The sequence below is a fragment of the Carassius gibelio genome, chromosome A3 (genome assembly GCF_023724105.1).
Source record: "Carassius gibelio isolate Cgi1373 ecotype wild population from Czech Republic chromosome A3, carGib1.2-hapl.c, whole genome shotgun sequence".
Classification (NCBI taxonomy): Eukaryota; Metazoa; Chordata; class Actinopteri; order Cypriniformes; family Cyprinidae; genus Carassius; species Carassius gibelio.
Genome location: NC_068373.1, coordinates 25,761,482 through 25,785,672, shown reverse-complemented (window position 1 = coordinate 25,785,672; position 24,191 = coordinate 25,761,482). Strand labels below are relative to the sequence as shown.

Here is a 24,191-nt window from a genome sequence, read left to right as displayed (position 1 = left end):
TCCAACTCGTCGGTCTTGTTTCTCCGAATTTAGTCTCTTCTAGCCTTCTCTTCTGCTTTCGTATAGCCTCATCTAGCCACTCTTCATCTCACCTAACTTCTCTTCTCATCTTGTTTCTTCAAACTTCTTCTCATCTAACCTCCTGTTCTTGATTATCTTGTTCATCATCTCATCTCTTCTCATCTCATCTTGTCTGATCGTCTCTGTTTTAGTCTCGTCTAGTCACCTCTTCTTGCCTCATCACTTCTCCTTTTGTCTTTTTTCATCTCACCTAGTCTCTTTTCTCCTCATCTAGTCTCTTTTCATCTCTTCTAGTCTATTTTAGTCATCTCTCCTTTTGTCTTGTCACATCTCCTCTCATGTAGTCTGACTTCTTCTTATCTCGTCTCATTCCCTTCCTCATCTTGTATCGTCTCATGTCTTTTAGGCTCATCTCTTCTCTTTTTCGTCTTGTCTTCTCCCTTCTCCTACATCATCTATCTGTGGTTGTGGGTATGTCTCACCTCTTGTTTCTCAATCTTTTCTCCTCCTGCAGCAGAAGACCCCCTGGCGCTCCCAACCGGCCCACCATTATCCGCCCCGCCGAGCCCTCCCTTCTAGACTAGACCCGTGCACTGGCCAACATAGGCTGACAGAAAGAAAGAAAGAGAGAGAGAGAAAGGAAGGGCTGGAGAACTGCACTGAAACATGTGCACGTGTTTCTACACATACAGCCTCACCAATAAACTTAATCCACTCAGACGGTCTTCTGATCAGCGCTGCTAATCACATCCTTACTTTTAAAGCCCAGAGGTCTAAATTAAGCACCTAAATATTCAAAGAAAATTGTTGTTGTTGCTATTATTTTGTTAAACTAAGAGTGAACTAAAGGGTGTAGTGGCCTCCAACTTTCAGTCATTTCATCACTCACATAGGTCAGGTGACCACCAGGGGGTATCCTACTCAACTTGTGTAGACAAACCAACAATAGAATCATTATGCCTTCTCCTTGACTAGTGGTTTAATGTGGGATAATATGTATACAAGCACTGTGCAAGCTAGTTGCTGTTTAACGAGCTTGTCTTCTTCCTGTTCTCTGGTAACTTAACGGTGGATGAAGATTATGTCACGTTATAGACACACTTCATGTGTTTTTTGTTTTCATTCTGTTTTCTGGACTCTCTAACTTGAATTGCTGAAATAAGACACAATGACCGCTTTTGTTATTGCTATGTGGGATTGGTTTTGATTTGATTTCTTTGTTTTCATGTTCAGTTGGCCATTTGTTATGTTTGACGCCCTTCAAAATGGCACTTTGTACCAAGAGACTGTTAATTATAACACCGTAGCAGCTAACCAATCAGAGAAATGCAAACATACAAGTTCATAATTCAAAAATGTAGATGTTGACGCTCCTGTTTGGTGTTAACTGGCGACATCCTCTTTCTGTTGGGTCGTCAAATTTGGTTCTTGAAAAGCACTTCTGGATTTCTAGTGAATGGAATTTCTTAGGTAGTCAGAGGAAAAGAAGGAGGTGCAATTTGTTTGCAAATCTCTAATGATCTGTTTGTGTATATAATCCTGGAAAGCATGCTAACCACTCATGACGGGCCGACCCGTCAGAGCTCAGGTAACAACCGACTCCAAATCTGTTAACCGTTTATGCTAGCTTAGCGTTCTGATCATTGTAACTTAAATTAATTGGCAAGACCTTTATGGGGCGCTTTTATTTTTGCATTCAGGGATGGTGAGGGTCAGGGGAGCGTTTATGAGTGGGAAGAACAACAGGAAGTGGGAATGCACTCAAACACAAGGTCACTGAACATGGTACATGCAGGTGTGTTTGGGGTTGTAGGGCGATTGCTTTATGGAACCAGTACGTTCTCGCCTACAAAGACACAGCAAACTTTCTGAACTCAAAAAAAGCAAAACAAAAACAACAGTGAACCTTTAATGTAGAGATCATCGTAAATGTTTTTCTGAGTGTATTATTTATAACCTGGGCATTTTTTACAAACTGTTTGCTTCGGAGTAGAACAACAGTTATTCTTCGCTAATGACAGATTTATGGCCCGTCAGTTGCGATAACAATGGTTGAATACAGAATTCAGAGAGAAAGCTGTCCAGCTGGTTTCCTGTTGATCCTGTTTTGATTGCAGAATCTTTGCCGTTTGCCTTTATTGATGTTCGTGCAAGAAAATGGGCTGTGACAAATTTTGTTTTCTTGATTAGCCTGACAATAGGGATTTTGGTGTGAGCGGGCCTTTGATTTTAGCGCCAATTTGTCTGTAAATAATCGAAGGCTTGGAGTCGGACTTGAGATTAAACTTAAAAATTAGCTGCAGATATCGGGGCCGAACGCTCTTAAATCACTCCTGTGTGTTATGGCTAAAGTGATGGCAACCACTGATCCTTCTTCAGTCAGTTCAAGTCTTGAATTAAAATTTTATCCAGCTGTGTCCTTTCCGATTTAAAATTACTTCAACATCTGTTAAGAACTGGATGAAGCCCTGATCACTGCAGCCATAACTTTTCCTCTGGTCTTTTCTCATGGTGACCCAATCCCCATCTCTCTCTCTCTCTAATAATGGTGTCCTTTTGTGGCGTGAGGGACTGAGGACATATTTAGCATTCTTTTTTTATGCTTTTGGAATAACAAATAATTGTCAAGTGCCTGTGTAGCAAATTAAAATGGACTTGGAGCAAAATCCACATTGAGAATTGGAAGTGAGATGATAATAAAGATGTTGTGTATAATAAAGATCTGGCACTCTGGTGGTCGGTGTTTCCTTGTGTCATGTCTCCTCGCTTTCTCCTTAAACATCTCTCCCAGCATGCATCTCTTTCTCTTGGTGTTCTCATGAAAATAAATCAAATGTAGGGTGTTTTGCTTATCTGTGACTGCTTCCGAAACCTCATGCCCTTCTTTTGAAAGAGTACTTGCTTTGTAGCTGTAAACATTTTCTTTTATTTTCGATACATTATAAAGTATGAATGTGCAATATAATATAAAATTTGTAACTATTTTACGTTTTTGGTGAATTGGTGGTTCATTTGTCTGAATTCATACGATTTCATTTGTATGTTTTCACATGATCTACTTGGGCCGATTTGATGGTTGTTTAGGGGTGGACCTTCATGCTTACCTTTCCTTTTACAATGTACATCATACAAATTCATGCAAAATCACCACCTTGTAAAACAAAAAGTTGCATTTTCCTGTGCGATCAGGTGGATTCAGTAGTATAAATGAATTCCAGATGTACTACATTTTCTATGTTTGTCACATGTCCATCAAATGTGCACTCGTGAAATTTACTTTATTAAATAAACAGTAATTTTTCATGAATACTTTGAATTTGGACATACTACTCCTCTCACATACTGTTTTAGCCTACTGTAGAGTAGGAAAGAGTTAACTAAAAACAAAAATGCATACTATGAATTTACGATATATACTATCAACATTATTTTTAACAAGAGCGGGTGCATCTATTTGTTAATTTAATGTGCGAGGCTTCCGGTCGCTTCAAGTTACAATATATTCCAAATTGGTATTATTTCTTTACTGACTCAAATTGATTTACAGATTAAATTTTTTAAGGGTAATTAGGTAATGCAATAATGTCAGAAAAAAAGGTGGAAGCACCTGGGCAATTAAGATAGCACATGGCTCTTGCTATGACTGTAAACTGTCACAAGAACTTTAGTACCAAGTCAGATTTTTAAAAACACAAGAAACACTAGTTTTCCGGAAGTACCAGCAGTACTAGGTAAATTTGGTATCCATTGATATATACTCACACTCCTGCATTAAGTCAGTTGGGGAGCCACTCGATAGGCTACTGCTCATTCATCTCAAATGTGTTTTAGAAGCATTGAAGATAATAATCAATGTTGTGAACGTGAACGCAACGGCCAATTAAAAACTAGTTTTTAGCCACGTTTAATTCAGTTTCGAGATGACTGTTTTAGTTGGACACGGGATCTTGCATTTCTGTGGCAATACTATCAATGCCAAAGTGTTCACGTGCTTGAAGAACTCAAAATTACAACTTCTTAATTTGGAACTTTCTGGTAGCTTGGACCATGTGAACACTGTTGCTGTACATATTCAAAGGCCCGATTAGCGCTAGTACCTCGGAGCCGCTCCAAACTTAACAAGTTGTTTTTGAAACAAGTGTGAACACATTGGCCAGTCAAGGGTTTTTAAGTTATTCAGTGATACATCCACACAGTACCATTCAAAAAGTGTTTGTGTTCATATACTCATGGTTTTGAATCAAGCTGTTACCCCCAAGAATTGAATCTTGAGGTTTCAAACAATTCCCACACCTACAGGAAAAGTCCATGCTTTTGAGTTATTTCTTCATATAATTGAATCTTAAGAAATATGCAGAAGTGTTTGCAAGAAGCTAAATAAATGGCTAATCCATTGGCTGGTACAGTTAAAACACTGCCATAGATGTTTAGTCTCACTACCCTCACTTTTCAAATGAAAATGTTGGAAGTGATCCTCCACAGACATTGTCATAGCGCAGGGAGTTGAGCTGAAAATTGTGCACTGACGCATACTTAAGCATACACAAGAAGGAACTTATTTTTAGCATGCACTAATTAATAAATCATGGATACTGTTTTGGAAAAATGTCAATCAGGCTGGAGCACAGGAGCATGTAATGAGCTGATGAGTCACATTTGCAGAGTTGAGGGTCTTAACAGGATATTGAACCATTACCACTTCTTCCTCTGTGAGGCTGATTTTTACATATGACTCATGAGCAAGTTTCCTTTGCTGAAGTAAAAAAAAAAAAGAATGTAGTTCGACGGAAGACCACATCCGAATAATGACCAGTGTTGTTTTATTACCAGCATGTGACTTCACGAGAAACATGCAGCTCATATTTATCAGCTTTTATTTCAGAATCATCCATTTCTATGTTGCAATAAGTTTTTTTCACAAATTTTGAGATCCAAATCTATCTCCAACTCTCTCTCCACATTCACAGCTTCTAAGGGTCATAATGAAAAACTCAGTAGAGCTCATCAGAGCCTGCTGAGTTACTGTAAACATACATGTTTTACTCTGTACAGCATGCAAATGTAATTCTCACTGCTGATCTGTGCTTTTGATTGCGGTTGTTGAACAGACGTCCACCTCCCCGACGGCCAGAGAACCAATGGTGAAGCTGATCCAGTGCTCTGAAGGAAGATCACCATATGGCTGCTCTACTACAGCACCATGAGGACATGATGCCTGTTTCTATAGGATATGGAAGGAAGAATCAATTGGATTGGACAAAATGTCAACATAAATTTGACTGTGATTTAAAAATTTGACTGGTTTTAAACAGTCTTCTTTGAACTTTTCTCTCATCTCAACCTGAAAAGGTGCTGACTTACTTTTTTAGCAGCTTTGGTTCTAGAAGTAGTTTTTCCCATTCGGTTTCCCCATAGATTAAATAGATAAAAAAGGAGTTCTAAGTGTTGAACCAAATCAAACCAGCTCAGAATTGCAACATTATAAACTCTGATTTTTAAACAAAACCCAGTATGAAGAACTGTAAATAATGGTGAATCTGGAAAAAAAAGTCAGATTGTATGTATTAAAAACCGTATAATTATTTTTTTCCCAACTTTAGAAATATTTACAAGGGTATAGAAGAAATGGAGTGCTGCAGTGATGATTTACTGTATTTTTGTAGGCCAGCCCATGAGTTTGCATCACCCTGGTTCCCTTGATAAAAGCCAAATATAATTTTTCCAATTTTAACTACACCATTAAGTTAGTGAGCAGACGAGTTGGCACGATGGCAGTTAATGTTCCCAACAACCATTTAGTCCCATTTAACCACTTGTTTATTTAAATGAAATATGTAAACATGAGCTTTTGTTCACCACAGACCTTATTTCAATCAAAAACCCTCAGGGTGATATAACCAGAAGTGGTAAAATGCAAACTTAGTTCCAGGTTTTGGTTTAAAAATGTTACATCAGAGAGTGCGCTCCACTACACTTTTAGACAGCCTTTTGTAAACTTCCCTTGGCACCTCCCCTCTTCCTCTTCTTACACTATTTACTGTATTGATTCTCAGACATTCAAATGATCAACAGCTTCGGAGGGTCCAATTCAACCAATTGCAAAGTTTCCAACTGTAGCAAGCACTCTCGCAAACAATGACATGTATCTGAGTCGACAAGATGAAGGGAAGTTAGAAAGGGAAGGGGATAAAGAGCAAAGTTGAATGCATCCAAAGGAATAAACGTAATCTGCTATGCTTTATGGGAGTGGGTGGCTAGGCTACTGCTAGATCAAGACCAGAATATGATTGGCTGACAAGGCACATATGACCCAACTTGCCATAAGTTGGTTTACAAGCGATGACCGAAGTACAAAACTTCTACTGAATAAATGATGTCATTAGCTAAGCATCATGCCTGTGAATTATTTCATGAACTCTAGGGACTCATATTTATAGGTAGTTTGTAATGAATAAGGTTGTACAGAATTTTTACTAGGCTTCTTGTTTAATGAAGATACTTGTATATTGTTACATGGTGATGGAAGAATATAAGAAATACCGAAAATGAATTATCCTACAGATTAACTTGTAGAAACAAAGAGATGAATGGCAACAATTTTGAAAGTATTGTTATAAAGCAATGTGATTTCTGATTCCCACAATACAGTAATAACTCAGTTCAATGCAGTCAGCAACTGACTTACAAATGTAACATAAATAACCCAGATGAGTTTTTAAATTCATTTTGCATTTGCACTTGCTATGCCACATACGACTGAGCTACATTTCTTCCAAATGAGATGCTAATGTGCTGTATAATAAAACCATTCAAAGCAAAACAGACCCTTGGATTTTTATTTTACTGCCATATAAATCCATAAGAAATGTTAATCTTATTGTTATTTATTAAAAAAAACCTCATAAATTATTTTAAATCACAGTATTTTAAAAGTCGAGTACAAAATTACATTCAAATGTTCCTAAAGTACTTCAAGTATATTTAGTGTTCAGCAGTGTTAGCGCTCTAAAGAAAATGCTTTTTTCATTAAATGTGAGAAATGGTACACGGTCAAGCTCCAAGATTTCAGATTCATTGACAGCTCTAAACACTTCAATTCTGACATTAACTAGAGAGATATTTTGTGGACCTGAGAGTTTCTGTATGTATTAATTTCCAGAATCTATTAAGTTTGTATGTTTTGTGCACAAAGTGTTATAGCATCTTCTCTCCAGTTCATCTCTGCTATGTGCGAACTCTGTGTTTGTCACTGAATAATCTGTGTAGTGTAGACCTGGGTGAGGGCCACGCTGACCATGACCAGCAGACTGACGCTGTACCAGAAAGAAACCCACCACAGGTTATCCTCCAGCAGGTAACGGTCACGAGCCTCGAACACCCGCAGCATCGTCTGCAGCTGCCAGCTTCGCTCCAGGTTCTTGTGCACAGCATCCGTTGAGTCCTGTGCAGTGAGAGAAAACGTGTGAAACATAGCTTCCCAGAAAAACATTTGGGTTGCAGGTGATCAGTGCCAAAACTAGAACTTTGAGGAAAATTTTAATTGCAAATCATTTTCTTAATTGCATTCAACCTTTAAAAAAAAATTCTGAGAATATTGTAATAATAAAATAATAATAATAAAACACCCTGAAAAATCTGGTGTACACTGTACACAGCCTACTACATGGCTTCTGTTGTCTGATTGACAGTTTATACCTTTTAGCAAGTAAAAGGCCTTTTAGTGTAATTGTTAAATCAACCACATTCAGGTTGTGATACACGTGTTAATATTTGCTGATTTTTAAGTAAACTTAAGAATAACTTTTATATTGTTAGTAGTAATCTTAGAATGAACAGTTACTGGAATGAAGCCACATAGGTTTACTAATGTATCCATTTTGATTGATTTCATCATAAAATAATGCATTTACTGCATTAAATATCATCTTATTAAAACATTTTATTAATTAGGAGACATAGACTGACAACTGATATTTATATGCAAATTATGTAAGTAGTCTGTTATACAAGCAATCAGAATTTCATCTTAATTTTTTAGTCCCAAAAAAACGTTCTTCCTCGAGATAGAGCTCCATATTCTTCTTTATCATATTATATAAGCCATAAAAGCCTAATGTATCAAATAATGATACCAAAATGTAAACAGGTGCAAACTTTTTTTTACAAGTGAAAATCCTGTTTAAATATTTTATCTAAAGGTTTAGTGAACTGCTCCATTATTATTATTATTATTATTATATTAGATTTTTCTGATTATCATTTCATATGTCAGGCTTTACAGGGTTAAGTAGCTTTAAAGCACCAATATAATTCAATGTTTACCAAAAATACATAACATCTGTCATTTTAAGTACAGTATCTAGGACAAAAATGGTATCAGAACCTTGCTTTTCTTTTTGTCATTTTCTAGTACCGATATCCTCCAGTTTGTACTCCAGCGAGTCCTCTGGTTCAGCCACGGCAGCCCAGTCTTCATCATCCTCCTCCTCCTCTGGTCCATCCACGATCACCTTCACATACACCATCTTCTCTGAAGTATGGTTAAAGCTGTTGTCAAAGCAAATCTTGTAGTCGCCCTCCTCAGTGTGGTCAACCCTAACAGCAAACCCCCAACACACCCACAGCAAGATTACTGGAATGCACATGTCATGACTTTTTTTTTTTTTTCACCTTTATTTAACCAGGAAAGTACTCGTTGAGATTAAAAATCTCTTTTTCAAGAGTGTCCTGGCCAAGATAGGCAGCAGTACAACCATACATACAACACAGAATTCACAATAACATAAGACAACTAAAATAGCAGATACAACAACCACAAATCCTTAGCATATCAGAACAACTACAGCCAGATGTTTCCAAGTCAGTTAATATCCTCTTAAAAGTAACCAATGAGACAAGTTTATTAAGTTTCAAATTTTTCTGTAACTTGTTCCATGCAAAGGGAGCAGCAAAGTTAAACGCCTTTTTCCCCAGCTCAGTTCTAACACTTGGTACAGACAAAAGAACAAGATCCTGGGACCGAAGATTGTAAGTCCCTATATCTTTTACACTGATGTAGGTCAGAAGGTAGGATGGAAGAAGACCTAAAATAGCCTTATATATAAAAACATACCAGTGTTGAAGTCTCCGTGTTGACAGAGAAGACCATCCAACACGTTCATACAGTTCACAGTGGTGAGGGAGGACTTTAAGACCAGTGATGAACCTCAAAGCTCCATGGTATATAGTATCCAGTGCATGTAAACTTTGAGACGAAGCGTGCATATATAAAACATCACCATAGTCAATAACAGACATAAAAGTACCAGCAACTAACCTCTTTATAGATTTGAACGAGAGACAGGATTTGATTCTAAAATAAAAGCCTAGTTTAAGTTTTAATCTTTTTGCCAGCTGCTGAATATGAGAAGTAAAAGAAAGAGATTCATCTATTAAAATACCGAGATATCTGTATTTAGAAACACATTCAATCTTCTTACCCTGAGAAGTAATGATTGAAGGCAGATTTAATTTAGATTTAGAATTTGAAAAAAGCATTACTTTAGTTTTTTCAGCATTTAAAACAAGTTTCAGATCATAAATGTTTTTTTTTTAAGCATATTAAAATCATATTGTAATTGGGAGAGGGCCTGGACTGCTGTAGGTGCTGAGCAATACAGTACTTTAAGACAACTTGTGATATATTAGATCATAAAAAGGTTTTTTTTTGTCCATACGATGGATGTCAATGGTCACCAAAACTCTTTGGTAACCAACATTCTTCAAAATATCTTGTTCATAGTCAGACCTAAGGAAGCTTATTCCTGCCAGAGAAACCAAAATATTAAGGTAAGTGCTGCTTTTTTCATCACAATTCTCCTACATTTGCAATTTTGAGTTTATACCTCGAATATATACAGGGGTGCACATAAGTGGTCCGCAAGTCTGCATGCGTGACCAAAATAAAAAATGCATTATATAAATATGTTCTGACAGCGCATTTGCGTAGCGACATGGTTGACAGCTGTTACCATTTTAGATCAGAAACTGCACTATATTAGTTTTATTTTCAACCTGAAAGCAAAATGCAAAACTGTGACATTCATCCACTGAAGCTGATCAGCAGTGGTGCTACATCCGGAGGTGCGTATACTTACTTGCCGACAACCCGCCAAAATAAAAGCCTGCTGATTTTTACGTTTGAATATGATGAAAAAGCTTTTATTTATTTATTTATTTTTAGACGCTTTTATCCAAAGCTACTTAAAATTAGGGAATACATAAAGCGATTATTCTTAAAGAGGCAAACATAGAAAGTAGTATTAAATATTAGCATTTATTTTTAAGTTTACTATAAAATAAATGTATTTGTATTTAATACTAGTACTGCCTTTTTAATATAATATTATTACTCACTATTATTTAGTTTATTTACTACTAAACAGAAACTAAGGAGGAGGGTCTTGGCGAAGCATTAATAGCAAGTTGACATCTCACAGCTATTTTCTCATTTGGACTTTTTCCTCTTTGAATTCTAAAATTACATCCTGCAATTCTAATAAAAAGTCAAGATTAACTAAATTTTTTGATTGCTAGTAGGCTGAACTCAGAATTCAGAGAAACAAAAAGTCCAAAATTCAAGACTGTAAACTCAAAATTCAGAGAAAGTCAAAATTGTAAGGTGCAAAATCAAAAATGCAAACTCAGAACTCTAAAGTAAAAAATTAAGAGATGATCGATTTACGTTTCTCGGAAATCTGAGAAAAAACATCAGAAAAGTATTTTGTGATGCACATGACTTACCCTTTAAGCACACTTTAACAAGCATCACTTTTCATTTGACTACCTAGTAACATTCGGTAAACAGGCAACTGTTTTCTGTAAATTCAGTTGTGGTCACTTTCAGCCCTGCAGCAAGCATGCAGTTTTGCAGCAGATGACATGCACATACTGTGGGTTATGACAGTCCGAAACTATATGAGTAAATGTGTAAAGATTCACCTATGTGCATTATGGGATGTGAAGCTTATGCCGTCTGATTTTCTGAAGTCAGAGACCAGTCTGTACCCGTGCGGGGAGACCAGAGTGAAGCCGATGTCCAGCCCTGAGCCTGCAATGACCTGCAGATACACAGATGGGTTACTGGCAGGGTGATTGACTGATAACTGAAACGGCTTACAACCCATTTTATTTCTGTAACGTGATGTGACACGAGTGTAACATGTTAATCAATGAGGAGAAAAAAATATATAATGTTATATTAGTATGTGATCACAGGAGACTGAAGTCTATGAATTAAGCCTTATGAATTTATAAGTACAGTCATTCATAAATGCACTTTGACCAAAACATGCACCCATGAAAGGAAATGTCCTGCTACTTCCTGATCATCACGGTCAAGAAAACTGCAAGGTAATGCAGCAACAACTATAAATAACAAAAAAAGTGCAAGTTTTTTGATGCATTGTGATGATTTATTCAAAGATATGACTTAACGTTGTTATGCTTTTCTTTTCTTTTCTTTTTTGTATGTATAATTACATAATGTGCTGTATGCAAATCCACGATATATATATATATATATATATATATATATATATATATATATATATATATATATATACTGTATATATATGTTTTCTTTGCTTATTCATTATAAGAGATACAACCTTGTTTCACTTCCCTGAGCTTGTAATTATGTGTAAGTTCTGCAATAAAAAAAAAAAAAAAAAAATGCAGCAACTACAAAAAATCTTAGACAAATCTATGATAAACCATAAACTAGACAGTTACTTCTACTTCTCCAATTTGCTGACCAGCGAGGCCACATTTCGAACAGGTTATCGTTTTAATAATTTAAATGAACTAAATGAAACAATTTAACATATTTTATTGACCTGGTTCCACTTCCATGCTGCCGTTCTGAGTGGCTGTTTGGAAGAAGCACTCGGTTGTCGGTTGCTCCGGGAGGAAGAAAGAAAGTGAACGCGAATCCCAAATCCACGCCCAGCATCAGAAAGAGCAGCAAACACACTACGAGACGCGTCTCTTTAAACCGCTCCATTACTTTGCTCTTCATAAACACACTAGAGCAGCTGTTGCACTAGAAGCGGCGCGAACACATCAGGAGCCTCTCGTTGCTTTCTACTACACTGCAACAGCATGGTTTGGACTTTCGTGAAGTTGACGTTGACAAACAGACGTGCTTGAAGTTTGATTATGGAAGGCCAAAAGGGTCAAGATCGCTCTAATCTGAGGTTTGCACATTTTTTTGACTTAAAAAATAAAAAATAAAAATTATAATTTTAAATTTTATGCAATACAATTTTGTTAGATATGAATGTTAAAAATTATTATTTCGCACAAAATAGAGAAGACAATAACGTGTCTTTTGATACTTTAGCTGACATGCTAGGTTGAACCAACCTTGAGATTTAGCCAACTTTAGCACACAGGTCAGTTTGGGGCAAGTTGCCTCAAAGATTTTGGGGCATGTCGTCACATGTGACAACTTGCCCCAGTACAAATAAACACATAGAACACACTCAAAAAAAAAACATTGAGATGTATTTCTGGAAACTGGGTTTGCACCATCCTACGTCACAGTTCGACCCATTCAGAACCCATCCCTGCTAGGCCCCAGCACCAACTCTGCTCTGCCTAGCATGCCCAGTTATGCTTCTGCTATCACCAGCTCACCCTTACCCAGCAATGCTATTGCTGACAGCGGACTACCGACTCCAGAGGACATCCGGCCATATCCAAAAGGAAGAAAACGACTCAAATTCTTACTGACACGCCAGTTAAGCAGCAACTAGAAATAGAAAAGAATAATGCTGAATCTAACTAAAAGCTGTTTCCAAATTGTTGTATGTGAGTCAAAATCTGGACCTACTAAAAACAAGGCAGTTAAAAGAAGAAAAATCATACAAGAGTCATCATCAGATGATGAAGAATGTTTCTGCCTCGTCTGTGTGGAGTCATTTTCAAACATTCGAATCCTGCATGGGTAATGGATGCTTGATGCTTGCACCTAAAGTCCAGGGCCCGTATTCATAAAGAATCTTAATGCAAAAAGTAGCTCCTAGTGACAAAATTCTAAGAAAATTCTTAGAAATGTGGGCGTTTACTCTTAAAATTAAAGAAAAAAATCCTAGTAAAGAAAAAAGTAATTCAGAAAGCATCTTAACCCTTAAAAGAGGTCTTAAGGTCAAACTTGTTAGGAGCACAGACGAGGACTTTTAAGAGGCTTAAGAGTTTCTTTAGCAGAGGAGAAAAATGGCAGAGAGACGAAGAGGCAGAAGAAATGTGTTGCAAACAATGGATGACAGTGAGTTAATAAGACGGTATAGAGTAGATAGTGTCTATCACATTTATAATACTGTTTTAAGTAAACGTTTTAATCATTTTAAAAGTTTTAAAACTGCTTGTTTTATTTTTGTTATTATTTTTCTTCATGATTATTTTACTTTCTTTTATGTAAAGGACTTTGCATTACCATTGTGCACGAAATGGGCTATATAAATAAACTTGCCTTGCCTTGCCTTGCCTAGATCGTGCAGGGAACATGTTTGTGACTGATCTTATTAGAGACGTGCTAACATCTCCGACACAGCGCAGAAATGCCATAGCGCCAGAAATTAAAGTAATCATTACATTACGATATTTGGCAACTGGGAAAATGCAACAATGCAATGGTGATGATTTGGGTCTTTCACAACCTTCTTTAAGCAGAGTCATCGCACAAACAATTACAGCACTTTCAGAACATCTTATTGTGTTGCAGTTCATTTCGTTTCCACTGGACATTGCCTCAAAAAACTGCATTTATGAATATAGCAGGCTTATAGATGCGCACAAGCAGGGAGAATGAACCGTTAATAGTTTGTGCTATACGCTCCCATGTCTGCTTCTTGTCCCTTGCTGTGACACCCGGCCCGAATTATCCTTTAAGAATGGCCTTGTGTTCATCCACTAACTGGGCTAACAGTAAACACTGTTCCTCTGTCCAGTTTGGCTTTCTCGCCATTCTTGGTTTTGATTCCATGTTTGATACATTAAAACCAACATTCAAACTGCCACTTAAATAGGACAGCAATCACTGTAATTGCCAATCAAAGCCAATCAAATACCTTATAGGAAATTAAAAGTATGTTAAATAAAAAAAAGGATTTATATACACATATATAATGTGTATGTGTGTGTGAGAGAGAGAGAGAATGGTCAAATAGGAAAAATCACGCATGTAAATTCAAAGTGAGAATTAGAATAGACCCTATACTTAAAATCACTCTTTTTTTTTTTTTCCTTCTTGGACAACCAACCAATCACAGTCTTCAAAAGATTGTGTCATACATAGCAACGGGGTCAACCCCGCCTCCTCACTAAGATGAAAGTTTTTGTCTTTTCCTTACTCAGAGTTGCTCTCAGATCGATCCTGAATCGCTCTTAAACTAAGACTCCTACGTAAAAGTTTTTAAGCTAAATTAAGAGTTTTCTGAGAGGATTCTTAGAATCTTTATGAATACGGGCCCAGGCAATTTATGTGTGCCATTATTGTGACTCTGAAGATGAGTCTGATTAGTCAGATACAGGGAATCTGTTTTGTTCAATGTAGAGTTTAAAGAGTTTAAGTTAAGTAAAGTGGTCTTGCCACTTAATGTGTTTTGATTGAACTGTGTATTGTTTGGATTGAAATTATTGTTTTTCCAAATTCTCTAAGCATGATTTTTTTTTTCAATTCTGGTTTGCATTTTAAAGTTAAAAACAATAATCACAATTAATTAGCTGTGTTCTTTTTTTGTTTTTTTTTAGATAATCTAGTGCGACAACTTACTCGCCGATGGGGTAAGTTGTCACAAGTGCACATTCTCTATTCAACAGTCTACAACTCCATGATGATATAAGATATGAAAATGTAATGAATACAACATATGTTCCCAAGACTTCCTTCTTTCATTTGGCATGACATTTATATCATTGTGATGTATGGTGCTCATAAAATTCTAATATGTCTTAATTATGTAAACTGCTTCTAATCAAATCATAATATATATATATATATATATATATATATATATATATATATATATATATATATATATATATATATATATATATATATATATATTATATATGTAGGTAAAAAAAAATCAAATATAAATAAAAAATCATTTATTATGTCTGTCCTCTCTAATAATTATTAACAGATAATTGTTTTGCCACCATGATTGATTTTGATAAGGAATCACATCAGTATTTTTTGTGTCCCTCCGCCAAAGGAAATCTGGATTATTATTTATTAGAAAAATTTATTTTTTGGTTATAATATGGGAAACCATGCAGGACAAAGACAGAAAGCTTGTCCAACCTGTTAACACTGGTGTTCCACCCTGTTAGACAAGTAATTTTAAATAATAATTTGACAGCATCGTTAAATGTTTAGTATAGTTTTGTCTTATTTTGTTAGGTTAGAAGCACTAACAGCATATATATGTTTTTGAGCAAAATTTTGTATTATTTAAAACCATATCGGCAAAAATTGGCAAAGAAAGTACCTCTTCTTAATAATTAAGACATTCTATTAATTAATAATTTATTTTGTTATTGTTTAAAAAACATAATAATGAGATGGCATAAGGGACATATACTATCCAAGAAAAGCTCATTATTGTTTAACATTTACATTATTAACATGTTGTGATAACTTTAATCTATATGTCCCTACAAGGGTGGAATATTTTCATGGCCAGTGTCTGAACAATCTACCTACTAATTATTATTATTTCCCTGAGCTTGACCAACATGCATTCCTAATAGTTAAACATGTCACTATTTTGTTAGAATACATAAAACATTAAAAGCATATAACTTTTTTCCAACACTTATGAAGCCAAAATGTTACAGCTTACCAGGAATGACCCAGTTATGAAAAATCCTATAATATAGGGAAACAAATTAATAACTTCAGTGTAACCATGTTAGAACCAATATAGAACAGATATAACGTGGTTATCACACAAAACATCTTTGCAGTGTTATCAGAATATTAGTTTATGGTTATAAAATGACAAATGTAAAAACTACCTTTCAAGAAGTAGCATAAAATTTAATTAAAACCATATTAAATTTCATGTCAAGTAAGCATGGTTGAGCTGACATTCAAATTGTAATTATTTAGAGGTTTACTTTTATTTAAATATACATAATCTATGTGTCTCTAATCAGAAGTCGATGGTAAGACCCTTTTTGACTGCTAGATGAGTGTGTGTGTAAATATTACTGTAGTCTATCAAGGCCTTGACATATCGAATTGATGGTTGGCCAAAATCAGCCATCGTTCAACATCTGACAGATCAGTTTTTGTTGTGTAATCTACACCATCAGCAGCTGACATCATCAAAAAGTGGCTTTTTGGCCATTTCAGCATGTTTGAATTGGTTTCGGGCAGTCGACGACGTCATCCAATTCAATTCAAGTTTATTTGTATAGCGTTTTTACGATACAAATCATTGCAAAGCAACTTTACAGAAAAATACATTTCTACAATATTTAGTAGTAGCTTATCAGTGATGACTGTCAGTTTATGTGCATATGACAGAGATTTTCAGAAAAATTAATACAAGACATAGTCAACCAGACAATGAACCCTATTACCAGCAATTATTATGTGATGCAATCACACTTGTACAATATTTGGTAGTCCTGTTTGTTGATTCGGGTTCTCTGAGGGTCAGCATCATCTCTTCTCAGGTGTTCTGGATACAGACTGGAGCTTGTGTAAGTCCTACCGCAAAACAGAGAAACAAATAGAGACATCATTAGCATAGCTGCTGATCCACACAAAGTAAAATTAATTAGTTTAACCAAAGCTAAAGAATAAGAATGCGCATTTGATCAGATAAAACTTCTGAGAGAGTGTGTCTGAGCCCCGAACATTATCAGGAAGGCTATTCCTGGGTTTGGGAGACAAATGCGAAAAAGCTCTACCTCTTTTAGTGGACTTTGCTATCCTAGGAACTACCAAAAGTCCAGCGTTTTGTGACCTTAGGGAGCTTGATGGGTTGTAGCGTAGTATAGCTAGGATCTAGTTGCGGTTTCTTATTAAGAGGCTTAATAATCGCCAGCTTAAATGGTTTTGGGACGTGACGTAAAGATAAAAATGAGTTAATATTGAGAAGCAGTCATTCAGCTACAGGTAACAGCTCTTTCAGTAATTTAGTGGGTACAGGATCTAATAAACATGTTGTTGGTTTAGATACAGTGATAAGTTTATTTAGCTCTTCCTGTCCTGTAGTTGTAAAGCACTGCAGTATATCTTTGGGTGCGATGGATGAAACTGAAGTGTTAGACATAGAATCTACATTTGTTAATGTATTTCTGATGTTATCTATTTTATCAGTGAAGAAATTCATAAATTCATTACTATTAAACGTTGATGGAATATTTGAATCAGGTTGCGTCTGGTTATTTGTTAATCTAGCCACTGTGTTTTGGTTATTATCAATGATTTTTTGGATATGCTCTGCCCTGGCAGTTTTAAGAGCCTGTCTATAGCTGGACATACTGTTTTTCCAAGCAATTCTTTTACCAAAAACTTCCAAGTTTTTTTCCATTTGCGCTCAAGACTATGAGTTTCTTTCTATAGAAAGTCTGACCTTTTTCATTTTGATGTGGGCAACAGCTTCTAATGTATTAGAGAAAATAGTGCCCATGTGGCCAGTCATTTCATCTAGTTCATGTGTATTTTTGTGTACAAATAGCAGTTGAGATAAATAAGGCAGGTTATTTGGGAATCTGTCGTTGGTGGTTGGAACAATAGTTCTGCCCAGGCGGCAATGCTGAGGAAATGGTCAGTAACATCATCACTTTGAGGTACGATATCTATAGCAGTACGATCGATTCCATGCGATATAATTAAATCTAGTGTATGATTAAAACGATGAGTGGGCCCGGTGACATTTTGCTTGACTCCAAAATAGTCTATCAGGTCAGTAAACGCAAGTGCCGTGTTAAACCGGTATCCTGTTTTCTCGGTAACATTGAGAATATCACTATATATTGTTGCGACACCTCCCCCAAGACCAGTCTGACGGGGCTCATGCTTAAAACAGTAGTTTGGTGGAGTAGACTCATTTAGACCAACATAATCATTTGGTTTTAGCCAGGTATCAGTCATATCAGTCAAGCAGAGTACATCAAAACTATTATCTGTGATATTTCATTTATGGAACTGCTTTAGGTGTGATAGATCTAAGCGCCATCACCGCGGATACTGATGAACTAAATGATCTCTGCTTCATTACAGTTTGCATATATATATATATATATATATATATATATATATATATATATATATATATATATATATATATATAATTTTTTTTTGTTTGTTTTTTTGCGAATGTTGATCTGCCTTCAAAACACATGGTAAAGGACTTGCGCGATAACGTGCATCATCACTACGACACTCCCTTTACAGCATTAGTTCTGGGCTGGCTTTTGTTCACACAGAGCTTGTTCCGGGACTGAACCCGGCAATGTTACTAGGACAATGTTACCTGATAGACAAAGCCGGGGTCGGTCCCGGAATCAATCCCCGGACTTGTTTGCGTTCATACAGAAGGTGACCCGGCAATGTTCTGTCAATTTTCCGGGTCCAACGTGCAGTGTGAAAGGGATTCTAGTTTAGCTTTCCCTTTTTGAATGACAAATACAGACTACTGCCACCTGCTGGTGTGGAGAGTTATTTCCTCTCACACAGGTACAGAATGTACATGCTAATGCAACTTTGGTAGAGGTCTATGATGTGTGTTCATGTGCAACTTTTTGGCCTAGAAGCAAGCGACAACACTGTCAGCTTTTGATGTCGGTTTCATATGTCACAAGCTAATAGTTACTGGTCTAAATATAAGGAGCATATCCCCCTCTTTCTCTCATGTGCACACTGCTATAACAAAAAAGAAAAAGAGTATATCAGCTTGCATACACCCTCACTACTATTCTACTGTGTTTTATTGGTACAAAATAAACTTCCTGTCTTTTTCCTACAGCAAAGTTACTTAAAACTTATTACAGCCAAAATTACTTCAAGAAGTGTGTTATGTACTTCAACAAGTGTGCCGAGAAGGGGAAGCTGTGGCTAAGAGCTGATGCAGAGGAGAGAGGAAGGTGTGAAGAGGTGGACCTGTTGCATGGCCATGAATATGCGTTTGTCTTTGAGAGTGTTCTGACATTTTTTTCTCTCAGCCCCACCGGAGTGTGCTTCTCGCACCGTCCGCCCACCTGTGGGCTTTATGAGTGATGGTAATCTCACTCTCACAGTGGGGCCTCTCACACTTCTCCGGATGTTAAGTTCTCATCTCTGAAGTGGCCAGAGACAGTGTGTGTGCACATGGGTCCAGGTAAAGTTTCGTATCCTTCAGTATTCGTGGTGGACAGCAAAATGAGGCCCCCTCCGATGCCCCCCAAGCCGGGCAGTAGGCAGCGAAAGGAGGTGATCCAGACTCTACTGGTGATCCTGGTTTGTGTGGCTCTGTGTGGCATGGCTGTGGAGGCCTGTTTCATCTACCATCTGTTCACATCCAAAGAGAATACCGTAAGTACTATTTGGTCCAACTTTCTGAAGCAAAGTCTGGTGTACTTTCATTCAGCGTCATTCTTTCACACACTATCACTTCATCTAATATCAGGTCATTTTTGTTTGTCAGCTCTTCTCTTTAGACAATTGCAGATTTTTTCTGTTTCTCTTTTATTATGTTTTAGGGTGTTTACCGCATTGTGGTATTATCACTTTAAGTTACTTTCAGTTATCTGAAACTATAAGATACAAACAGAACTTTGACTGACTGAGCAAGAATTGTGTTAATTTTTGCTCTTCTTTTGAACTTTCTATTCATCAAATAATGCTGAAGTAATGTATCAGTCTCCAGCAAAAATAATAAGCAGCAACTTTTTTCAACATTAATAATTAGACATGTTTCTTGAGCAGTAAATTACATTTTAAAATATAGTAAAATAGAAAACATGTATTTTTCATTTGAACAATATTCTTGTTTTTACTGCACTTTTATTTAAATAAATGCTGCCAAGAAAGCATAAAAGATAACTTATTTACAAAATAAGAACCAAACGGTTGACTATTTTTATGTATTATATAATTTAATAAACTCTTGTTACGTGTACAGCGTTAAGCTAACTGAGATGTGTTATAGCAATTGTATATCATTGCTTTATTTGTTTATTTAGATTGCTTCTATTGTCCTCATGTGTTAGTCGCTTTGGATAAAAGCGTCTGCTAAATGACCAAAATGTAAATATCTATCTATCTATCTATCTATCTATCTATCTATCTATCTATCTATCTATCTATCTATCTATCTATCTATCTATCTATCTATATTATATATATATATATATATATATATATATATATATATATTTCTCACACACACACAGGCACACAATGTAATAAATGATGTTGATATTTGAAATCAAATTTCAGTTATATTGTAATGCTTATAAAATTATGTTGAAATATAATACAACATAGAAGAATTTCACTCATATATCTGTGAAAATAGACTGTATGTAGATTGAGATGTTTCCGTCAGGCTCCTCCCATTACGTGAAATTTGCAGAAATGTAGCCGGACAAACTTTCTGCTGCTAAAACCATGTTGTGCTGTGGTTACTTGACATAGACCTTGACCTAACTAATAAAGTTATGAGTAAATGGGTCTTAACCAACCTGCAGCAGGGTTCTCTGATATGACAGCAGTGTGACACAAATTAAAATGTGGCGGAAACATGACTGAATGCCATGTCTCGTTATTTAATAATAAACAAAAACAAATAGTTTTGTATTAGGAGAGCAGCTAGATAATGTTACGTTATTATTTTTTATTGTACACATATAACAGAGCGAACATAATGGTTGCTCTTAAAGGAACACTCCACTTTTTTTTTTTTTTTTTTTTTTTTTTTTTTAAATAGGCTCATTTTACAACTCCCCTAGGGTTAAACAGTTAAGTTTTACAATTTCTGAATCCATTCAGCCGATCTCCGGGTCTGGCGTTAGCACTTTTAGCTTAGCATAGATCATTGAACCTGATTAGACCATTAGCATCTCGCCCATAAATGACCAAAAAAATTTGTCCTATTTAAATCTTGACTCTTCTGTAGTTTCATTACTAAGACTGATAGAAAATGAAAAGTTGTGATTTTCTAGGCCAATATGGCTAGGAACTATACTCATTCTGGCGTAATAATCAAGCAAATTTCAAGCCTGAAAATAGTCCCATGCTAGGCAACTTTCAATTAGCATAGGCGCTGTGTAATTTATGTGGTCTAATCAGATTCAATTATCTGTTTTTAAGTGTTCAGAAAAATTCCTTGTACTTAAGTAAGGAAGGATCTTTTGTTCTCTGAAGCACACCTAATATAAACAGACTATCAGAAAAGAAAAAAAGGTGAGGATTTAATATAAGGACTTTGATAAGTTGGTTGTTCATTGGTTGTTAAGATGACGTGGCACTCAAAAGGCAAATTTATGTGGCAGATGAATGTGAGCTTGCACCTTTAATAAATTAAAAAGTAGAAGAGATTCTTATGAAATTATGTTATTTCACATTAACGTAAGTGCAGGAATTTGCTTATCTTAAGACACAATGGATGCATGCAGCAGCCCATGATAAAAACATTGTAAAATCTCTGCAGAATCTCAGGTGTTTGAGTAATCAATATGAAATATTCTTAAATGTATGATTCTTCTTTTAATCTTCCAAAGACACCACCAGATGGACCACAGATTTCCATGAGAAAACAAGGTAAAGATCACTCTACTAGTCTGTACTGCCACTAGTTTACTTTGATGTGTTGCACTTTTTTATTCTAGGTAAGCATGGCATATAAACAATATTGGATTGCACTTAAATATATGATTCTTTATTTATTTTTGGAATATCGCAGAAAAAGAACATGCTGTAACCCCCAAACAAAAACTGTTTGGTGAAATGAAGCCATCAAAACCAATGGCACAATTGACAAGTAAGCTCACAGCTGATTTTATTTTTATTTTCATTTTTTTATGTTAGTTTATTAGTTATCAACGACGACCAATGACTAGCACCTGTAACTCACTATCAACTGTATTTTAATGGCAAATGTAAATGTATACATTGGGAAATTAAATAACAAATTCAGTCTAGTTTGTCAAAACATTTGAGCGCTAATGTACATGTGGCTCTTGCTGTCCTCTCCTCTAGCTGGTAAGAAACTTGTTAATGGAGTCTTGCTGTGGGATGAGAATCATCAATCCATTCTTTACCATATCAAACACAAAGCAGATGAGGGCAAACTCATCATAGAGAAAGAAGGATATTATTCCGTCTACTCGAAGATCCACTTCATGGAGGACAACATCTTATGCAGTCACTCTGTAGTCTGGGTTACACATCGATATAGAGGAAACGAGATTCTGCTTCTCGAGTCCTCTAAGTTACATGCTAAGTCAAGAGATACAGACAACAGCTACCTAAGCGGGGTCTTTCATCTGTACAAAAGTGATACTGTCTTTGTCAGAGTAAACAATTGTACACTTGTGTTGTCCACTGCTGCTGAGAATTACTTTGGTGTGTTTATGATTTAGATGGATTCTGGAGTCAGACGGTTACCATACGAATATGAGTGTGATATGTTCACAGCTAGATTTTGATGGGAATACACACACACACACACACACACACACACAGACACACACACACACACACACACATATATACCTTGTAATGTTCCTGCCTGTGTGTGGCACCCACCGCTCTGTTGATCTACACTTCTTTTCAGTGGTAAATCAACAAAAGATTAGCACAATAAGTTTTACAAAAAAATACCTTTTCAGAATCTCATGTTTAATTCAATGTGTTACTTGTCGTTTCTTTGTGAGTTAATTGTGAAATGTGTTATGAGTTTCTATGTGAAAACTGTATAAAGTTATATACAAGCCTTTTAGCGCTAATTTAGCATAAAGGAACAAGCCTAATGATTCAATGAACCATTCACAAAGAACCACTTACTCCACTCCTGAATGAATCAGCCATTTGAACGAATCAAATGAATGAATAATGACTCAATGACTTAATCATTAAGACATTTACCACCACCTACGGAAAGTTTTAGTTTATTATTTAGAGTACCATTTCATTAAAGAAATAATTTATTTTTTTCATATAGTAATAATAATACAATTAAGAAAATAAATGATTAAAGTTATAGTTCACCCATAAAAAAAAGACAATTCTGTCATCATTTACTCACATTGTCCAAAAGAGTATATTGAATACATTTTATAAACTAAATATTTTTTGCTTAGCCTACTTTTTGTAATTTCTATTTGATGCTTTGCACAATGACTTTAAATTATATTTCCAGAGTAATTTCTCCAAATTTTGATGAGTGATTAATTAGATTAATTAATCACCACATCATGTAATTATTACAAATAATTATGATATATATATATATATATATATATATATATATATATATATATATATATATATATATATATATATATATATATATATATATATATATATATATATATATATATATATATATATATATATATATGACTTTATATGTTTTGCACATTTTAAATATTATTATATACTTTTTAATACAGTACTTATATGTAATTAACTTATATATATGCAATTAAATGGAAGCACTGACAGCTTTTGAAGAGTGTGATTTTGTAAATAGCATTGTAATCCCTTGTTCAGTTTGTTTGAACATCCTGATATGTCAATATTGACTCCCACTGAAATATGTAATTGCAAAATAAAAGCATTTTCTCAAAAATATGTAGGCTTTCTTTCTCTCCCTATATATATATCACATTAGCTATAAGAGTGTTCATGGATCTGCACACTTTTGAACACATTTCCTAATCAAAATAAAGATATGAAAAACCTCAGTCTGCTCATCATCACACGCTGTTACATAATTGCACTGCAGAGATTAGTCACTTGCAAGAAAATTGCTGTGGTTTGACCTTTTCCTGGTCATCCACTACAGTGACACATAAATCTCGCTTTACCAGCAATTTTTTAATTCATAATGCAATTTTTTTTCTGACTCATCTTATCCTTTGATCTCCTCGGAGTGGAGAGACTTGAGTCATTTGTCTTTTGA

General features: G+C 35.5%; 3 protein-coding genes across 11 annotated transcripts in view; 2 read left to right on the top strand and 1 right to left on the bottom strand.

Annotated features, from left to right (window-relative positions):
* Nucleotides 1-6,352, top strand: part of dnm2a (dynamin 2a) — a 48,164-nt gene extending 41,812 nt beyond the window's left edge. For 6 of the 9 annotated variants that reach the window (XM_052552710.1, XM_052552709.1, XM_052552705.1 and 3 more), the window contains one exon: nt 536-2,754. In XM_052552710.1, coding sequence (XP_052408670.1) covers nt 536-605 — 70 coding nt within the window. In that variant the 3' untranslated portion in view covers nt 606-2,754. Of the gene's footprint in view, nt 1-535; nt 2,755-5,129 lie in introns of those variants that run through there. The other 3 variants (XM_052552713.1, XM_052552706.1, XM_052552712.1) reach the window with 2 other exon arrangements.
* A 136-nt stretch (nt 6,353-6,488) lies between these two features.
* On the bottom strand, nt 6,489-12,751 carry tmed1a (transmembrane p24 trafficking protein 1a). Its single transcript, XM_052539409.1, has 5 exons — nt 12,726-12,751; nt 11,898-12,048; nt 11,002-11,120; nt 8,435-8,616; nt 6,489-7,462 (listed from the first exon to the last, which is right to left on the bottom strand). The coding sequence occupies exons 1-5, from the start codon at nt 12,749-12,751 to the stop codon at nt 7,383-7,385; spliced, it is 558 nt and encodes a 185-aa protein (XP_052395369.1). The 3' UTR covers nt 6,489-7,382.
* Nucleotides 12,752-18,747: 5,996 nt separating this feature from the next.
* Nucleotides 18,748-23,288, top strand: tnfsf14 (TNF superfamily member 14). Its single transcript, XM_052552703.1, has 4 exons — nt 18,748-19,597; nt 21,787-21,826; nt 21,969-22,046; nt 22,265-23,288. The coding sequence occupies exons 1-4, from the start codon at nt 19,394-19,396 to the stop codon at nt 22,645-22,647; spliced, it is 705 nt and encodes a 234-aa protein (XP_052408663.1). The 5' UTR covers nt 18,748-19,393; the 3' UTR covers nt 22,648-23,288.
* The last annotated feature ends 903 nt before the right edge of the window (nt 23,289-24,191 follow it).